The 7,935-nt window shown below is 32.2% G+C and overlaps 1 protein-coding gene across 1 annotated transcript in view; it reads right to left on the minus strand.

Moving 5' to 3' along the window:
• Positions 1-7,935, minus strand: part of LOC106471238 (balbiani ring protein 3-like) — a 60,126-nt gene that overhangs the window by 32,116 nt on the left and 20,075 nt on the right. Inside the window, exons 3-12 of the mRNA XM_022399862.1 lie at positions 7,365-7,508; positions 5,458-5,667; positions 4,665-4,768; positions 3,563-3,644; positions 2,884-3,057; positions 2,459-2,602; positions 1,815-2,036; positions 1,556-1,665; positions 1,193-1,277; positions 767-934 (exon numbers count right to left, since the gene is read on the minus strand). Of these exons, the coding sequence (XP_022255570.1) occupies positions 767-934; positions 1,193-1,277; positions 1,556-1,665; positions 1,815-2,036; positions 2,459-2,602; positions 2,884-3,057; positions 3,563-3,644; positions 4,665-4,768; positions 5,458-5,667; positions 7,365-7,508 (1,443 nt within the window). The remainder of the gene's footprint in view (positions 1-766; positions 935-1,192; positions 1,278-1,555; positions 1,666-1,814; positions 2,037-2,458; positions 2,603-2,883; positions 3,058-3,562; positions 3,645-4,664; positions 4,769-5,457; positions 5,668-7,364; positions 7,509-7,935) is intronic.

Here is a 7,935-nt window from a genome sequence, read left to right on the forward strand (position 1 = left end):
TATAGCGTGGTCATATTACAATTTTTTTTACATTGGTGAAATGTTGATTTAAATACTACACGTTTTTTACCCTTAAAACTTGTGTGCTTGAGAATGATTGCACCAATGACCAAAACTTCATGCTTGTTTTAAAAATAAATCTTACTTACTGTAAAAGCTGTAACTTGTAAAAAAAAGTGTAGCAATGTAACTAACTGAGCTGTATACACTCTACTGTGTTACCACACACAGACATTCATGCTCAGTTGAACTCCATACAAAATTTAGATGCAGCTTGTCCAGGATAGAAAGTTTAGTGACTAAAACAAAATTATTAGCCTATCACAAAAGCAAACTTTTCCTAACATTTTCAGCCTCTTTTGGTAGATTGTACCAACATTTCTCTTGTACAAACTATAATCTTTTTAAAAAAAAAATGGACAAAGAGGTATTTTTATGGGGGTTCAAATTTTCAAGTTTGTAGTTAGGGAATTTACCAATGATTTTGGTCAAGGATTGGGGTCAACATTATGTGTGTAGTGTGGGCATAGATAAGCGTACAATAGACTGTGATTTCCATTTTGAGTAAGGGTCTCTTCCAGAGTGCTAGTCATCCATTGGACAACACAATGTTTAAATCGGTCATCTTAAGAAATCAATTATTTTTCAAGAGTTAGTAAATCTTCACTACATTCTTAACTACCCATTACCAAGATGTTACATAACAAATAACATTACATACTACCCCCCACCGAGGTCTTACATGATGGATAATGTTACACATTACCTATCACAAAACTTGCTGGGCAGCATACTCCCATGTCATCTTCTGGGTTTCGCTCACAAACAAATGTTTTCAAAGGACAGGACTTCTCTCCACAGTGTACTAGTTCTTGGGTTTGGTTGTCCAATAACGGCCTTCCTCTACTACACATGTCACTTTGTGTCCGATAACCTATAAAATGATTAAACTTTTTTTACAAATAAAACTTTTGTATTCTCCTTTCTGTACATACTAATATGAACATTTAACTTTATAAAAATGAACTTAAGAAAGTTCAAATATATTGAATTTCAAACCATTATTAAGAGGAGTTTTATAAAGTACAATGCAGACAATATTTATAATACTAATCACTACTGAGGATCATCTTGTTTAAAATATTGGATTTAAAAGAACAGAGTACATTAATGCTGGAGTCAAAGTACTCACATGATGCTACTGGGGGACAATATACAGACATACAGGGATCCTCCTTAAGAACAATACACTCAGACCCATGGGGACATTCCATATCCTGCAAGTACAAATCAAGTACTTTGATGTCACTAGGTTTGTATAAATGATAGAAAATGTAATAATCCAATGAATAAAACTTTATAAGAAACTAATTTACATTGGACAATTTTCATCTATGTCAGAATCTCTGGAAATATAATTAATTAATAAATATCTATAGTAAATCAAAGTAAGAAGAATGAACATTTGTTTCAGACTTTCCAAAATTAGAGACATCAGCTATATAATTCTTATAGCATTTGTTTCCTCTTCGTGGTTTTCCGAATCAGAACTTACCCGACACGGGTCATCACATTCACACTTAACACAGCCCAAGTCATCGTATTGAAAACCAAATTCACAGTGAAGATCACATGTGGCATTTTCACATCCAGTGGCATCAGGATCTGGGGAGGTATTACAAGAAGTGTTTCAATACACACAAGCTAGACTTCTTGTAATAAAGGATTATATATATTAAAGTCCTGAATATACTAAAGCAACAAATTTAACAACTCTTATATTTAGATTTGTGTGTCTGAAATATTTTCATTACTTTGTTCACTCCTTGTTTGTAGAAGACAATCCACGGCACTAGAGGGTCCAATGGTTCCACGTACTTGAACACCAGTAGAATCCACACACCAACAGAGGGCGCCATTAGTGCTACACTGTTTTGGTAGAAATTCTCCTGTGTCAGTACACTGGGGGACATAACCTTGGAATTTTGCATTGTTGCTGGCTAGTAATTCCACTACAGCCTTTTGTTGCAAGCACACTGAAATATGTTACAGTTATTTGAATACATTACGGACATTTAAGTGCATTACAGTCACTTAAGTATGATCAGGATAAAATGTGTACTGAAATACATTACTCAGCCTCCTTTTTAAAACAGTTAATAATCTTTTGCTGAGCTATCTTAATTAACATTAATGTTTTTTTTTAATTTAACATTAATATATTTTTTACGGAAGTTGAATTTTCTTGATGTGGAAACTTTGATATATTGGTGGTATCATAAACAAAATGTTAAATGTGTGTGAACTATTACAGTATCTGATTTTAAAATTTGTCACTGGTGTACACAGTCTTGTTCTGAATTAAGAAACATAGAAAAGGTATTTAACTTGTTGGATATTCCCTGAAACATAGCCATAAATCATACAGAGTACTAAGTGATAGATGCAATACACTTACACGTCGTATTTTCTGGCTTAACACATGTATGTCCACACACATCTGTATAACAACATTTTTTTACATCAACACAATCCATATCTGACTGACAGGACCCACCACAATCTTCTTTATCCACTTCTGAAGGACATGTGCCTTGTTTATCTAAACGACAAGAAATTATTAAATTCCAATCATAAGTGATCTGTAACATATTAGAAGAATACAAAGAAAACCATCTCAAACAATACATTTGATGAAAGATTTACATGATTCTTGAACAAGCAAAAAAAAAAAAAACTTGCCTGTGAGCATTTTATTCATTTGATAGTTATTACTGGTATTCTAATGATCTCCAAGTTTGGTATTATACAGCTATAAACTCATTATATTTGTATTTCAAACAAGTATAATATATTATTGCACAATTTTCATTTCTAACTCACCAACTAGAGGGCAGCACACTCCATAATCATTTCCTGGTAAAACATTACACAGATAGCTATGTGGACACTGAGGTTTGTTGGGCTCCATGCCACAAAGGAAGGGAAGGCCACTGTCTGGAGAGGTGATTGGTTCTCCAACAGGACAAAAACTGTCCAATGTTCTAGGTTGTTTACCTGTTAAATAACATCATAATCATGATTTTAAACTGCACTGTAGCAAACTAGCCTAAAAATCTACAGTAGTATAAACTCGGATGTTGCCCATTACCTTTGTAACTTCAAATGAAGGGCTTACAACTCTTAAATCTCAAGTTATTATCAGTTTTTTCCTCTTTTGAATGCACTTCTTTGTTTTGTAGAAGTAGCTTTCTTGAATCTCTATAAACTAAAACCTTTTTATATAACAATTAAATCATACAACAAAGACAATATTCTAAATAGAAACAGTTTAAGTGAATATGGCACATAGTCCAAAGTAAATTACAGTACAGTGTACAGTCTAATAAAATAGTAAGGCTAGCATTAATATGCACTAGATGCTACCTGTACAAATACAAATATAATAGAAGGAAAGAAAGAACTCAAAAACTGTGAAGACCAGTAAGATAAAGAGCAATAAACTTAAATTTACAGTTTCTGTGAGTGAAACATCCAATTTGCAACAGTATCACAAACTTACAAGTGGGTAGAGGAGGACAGAGTTCATCAACACAAGGAACTTCTTCCACTTCACATTTCTGGTTTGCAGGACATTTAACCCCCTGTAACATTCATTCAAAATATTACAAACTTGTGAGGAATAAAAATAAAAACTAGCAGGACATTTAACCCCCTGTAACATTCATTCACATTACAAACTTGTGTGGAATAAAAATAAAAACTACAACCAAAATCATAATAATTTTCTTTAGCACTCTGTTAAGTTTTTTTAACAAATCATATTATAAAAACACCAAACCTGTTTACTAAAAAACAGGTTTTTACTCTTGTCTGCCTGCACTTCATTCACACCATCACAAATATTAATCACAATAAGTTCCATTTTATTAATTTCCAATCTCTAACAGCATCTTCAGGAACCACAACTAATGTTGACAACTGATACATTCAATCCTCAGAAACTAAGACTGATCAACACTTATTATGGTAGCTAGCTTTAATCTCTGCTCATTAATCTCCATTTTCAAATCCAATCTACTGCTATTAATACTCAACATTATACACCACAGAAACTTTCCATCATAAGGAATCACTTTCTTTATCAACCTCAATAAACCATTTGCTTCAGTTTATCACCGAGAGTAGCGTAAAATACACAATACTGTTTTAGATCCTTTATCAACTCGGTACAAAAATCTGTGGTACAGCTCTGTTCCTGATGTTACCTAATGTGTTAATGACATCAGCCTGACCCCAAACAAAGCAGTAGAACACAAGATAATGTATCCATATTTTATAGTTTTCTTTAAATCATAACATATTTCTAAAAATTTAAACAATTTTAAACTGATAAGATAAATAATCTCCAAATAATGAAGTGCAGGTTCAGTTGACAAATAGATTAAGTGATGACAGTAAACAAACAGATTATTTTTCAAAAAACATAAGCCAATGTTCAAAATTCTCTTAATTGGAAAATTTTCAACAAAGCAGCTTCCCAGAAAAATGTAAGTATGCCCACAATGACCTAAAATGTTTTTTAGAACCAGGCTTACCTCATCTTTAATTTTATAATCTTTCAACTGTATTCATGTAAAAGTTTAAAACTGAGAGTTCCATACCTTACAAGGGTCTCGACACTCACATATTGGACAACCATAATCATCAAGCTCAAAACCATATGGACACAACATTCGACATGTGTGGCCAGCACACTTATCAGGTGCTGAAAAATAAAACAGGAGAAAGTAATTAATGGAAATGAAATTCCCTTTAATTTTGTAAGTCCTAAGTAATCTGTAATTCTTAAAGAAGAAAAAAAATAGTAATCATAGCATTATATTTGTACTACACCTTATCTCTTAAACCTAACAATAATTAAATAATTTTCTAAAATGCATTACTTATGTCACAGATACACAAAGCTTAACTTAGAAATGACTGCTATCCCATGTATAATTGTGAAGAGTCCAAGAGAATCTTGACCATGTAAATTCAGAATCCATAACCACCATTTAAAGGAAGTTCATAACAATGGTATACACACACATACAAACTCAGCTATACATACAGGTTCACACTTATGTTAAAATACCATTCTAACTAATGACAAAGAATGACTTGGTGATAATGCTTAACTTACACTTTTATTATTAGTAGATCGACAAATTTTAGTCATAACTTCTAGAATTATGCATTATAACAATATTTAATTATTTCAAATTTCTCTATCAGACAAAGTATTGATGAAACTTTTCAAATCAAAACTCCAGTTAAGTGACTCATCCAAATTTCATGTAACTAAGTTATTATTTTTCACATCAAAGGTACTTATTTATCTTTGTATATAACCTTTATACATGTAACAAGGATATATATATATATATTGTTATGTTTTTCCTGGCAGACACTTACCACTACAGTTGACTAGATTCAATGCTCGAGCACGAGTTCCTGCAATTTCAAACCCTTGTTGGTTAACACACCAGCAAGATTCAGAAATGTCATTACACTGAACTGGCTCAAACTTCCCACTTTTGTCACACCTGGGAATAAAAGTGCTTTCTCCCTCAGGTCCCAAGCTTCTAGCTCGTCTTTCCGTTACCAAGTGCAACTGTTGGCAACCTATGTAGAAAAACATTAAGTACATTACCCTATCAATTATTCAAGAAGTAAAATACAGATTTTGATATCAGTGTATGATCTCCTTTTAGTGGCTTTATTTTAAAGATATTATAACATAGATTAAAACTAAGAAAACATTTGATAATTAGAAACTCTCTTCAACAAATGTCACATTTAGTATTTATAAAACTTTTGTAACAATTTAATAAAATATTTATACACATGTCTACAGTAAGGTGCAAGTTCACTAGAACACTTCAACAAATGTCACATTTAGTATTTATACAACTTTTGTAACAATTTAATAAAATATTTATACACATGTCTACAGTAATGTGCAAGTTCACTAGAACACTTCAACAAATGTCATTTCATGTATTTTACACACATAAAATTATTACAAAATTAGCACATAAAAAATGTCTGTTTCATAGTGCTAATATTTAGTGAGGTCATCTTTGTCATCAGTAACATCTTAGCATTTTTGTGGCATTGTATCTATGTATTGTCCCAAAGTCTCTGGAGTAATTTGGTTCCATTGTTCTCAAAGGTTTCTTTAGTGCACTTGGTGCTTTTGTCAAACAAGGAGTCTGGAGTGGTGATGGCCATTCCAGTCACTGGAGATCTCCTGAGCTTGCCAACAGAGTTCAACATATCTTGGAAGTGTGTTTGGGGTCATTATCTTCCTGAAACATGAAATTCTGCCCAATCAGCAGCTTTTTTAGAGGGTACAGCATGTATCAGAAGTTAATATTAATGATGGGCTAATATACTTTGGTATTTGTGCTGATACATGATTTCACACCGTTTGTGAAGATGGCCAGATATTACTGATCAGATTCAGAGAGTTTAAATTTAGACTTGTCTGACATAAGACCTTGAGCCAAAGACCAGGATACACATTCTTTTATAAAAGATAATTTCTTTGAGATATTCTTTTTGTCCAGTAATGGCTTTCTTGTTGCTACTCTTCCCCAAAGAACACATTTCTGTAGCATTCTTGAGACTGTACATTTTTATGGTTTTTCTTTCAATTTTTCAGGGAATTGTTTTTAGATACCTAACATCTCTTTCAGTGAGCTTTGTTCATTTCCCTGTAATAAGACTGGGCTTTCTTGAATATGTCCAATGTGTACTTCACAGTAATAGGCAGGGTCTTTTGCAGTTTATTTAAAAACTCCAAGCAGCATCATGGAAAGATGTGACAGATGATGTCAATTTTCTCCGTTTTGGTATTTTAATGGCAACACTGCACTATATTAACTTTACTGAAAAGTTTAAAAAAATCATCTACATGAAAAACTCAGAATCTGAAAATCTCAAATTATTGTCAGTAATGACTGATAGAGACACTTAAAACAATCATGTATGACAATGTTACACTACCTTGTATTTAGATTACACATCTTGAAGAACTTTTAAAAAAACTAATGCTCTTAATCATTTGTTAAAATACTAAGTCAATCAAATGTGTAGCATATTAAAATCATGGATATATTGAGAAAATTCAATAATTTATCTGTTTCCAGGTTTTTTGTCAACATTTTGAACTAAAACAGTATTATTTCAAAAGCCAACATAAACCACAAGACCAACTGAGCATTCTAATAAATTTCCACTCTGATGTGTGTGTGAGTACATCAGAAGTTAAGTATACTCTTAAATTTTTACAATAAAATATAAAAAGTAAAAACTACCTGTGTAATGAGGAGTTATGCATTTACTGACACAACCATTACTGCAACACTTTGTTAGGCCTCCACAGTCTTCGTCAAACTCACAATCTGCTTTTTGATCGAAACATTCCCTTTTCGAAGATGGTGGACAAACACCTGGTTTAACTATGGGTAAAAATTATTTTTAGTTTCAGAATAATGTGATCAAACTATGGTTTTTCTCAATTAGTAATACATGTGGTTAATCTCAAAGTAAGGTGATTAATCTATAGTTTAGCAATGAGTAGGAAAGGATGGTTAGTTTCAAAGTAAGGTGATTAATCTATAGTTTAGCAATGAGTAGGAAAGGATGGTAGTTTCAAAGTAAGGTGATTAATCTATAGTTTAGCAATGAGTAGGAAAGGATGGTTAGTTTCAAAGTAAGGTGATTAATCTATAGTTTAGCAATGAGTACGAAAGGATGGTTAGTTTCAAAGTATATTTAATTAGCTATACTGATGGCCAGGTATATTTTTAGTTTCGCTCTAAGTACATGACTTACTCTTCTCAGAAGTTATTATTATTTCTTGATATTTAAATCTACACTTGTACA

Source organism: Limulus polyphemus, unplaced genomic scaffold (assembly GCF_000517525.1).
Source record: "Limulus polyphemus unplaced genomic scaffold, Limulus_polyphemus-2.1.2 Scaffold4489, whole genome shotgun sequence".
NCBI lineage: Eukaryota > Metazoa > Arthropoda > Merostomata > Xiphosura > Limulidae > Limulus > Limulus polyphemus.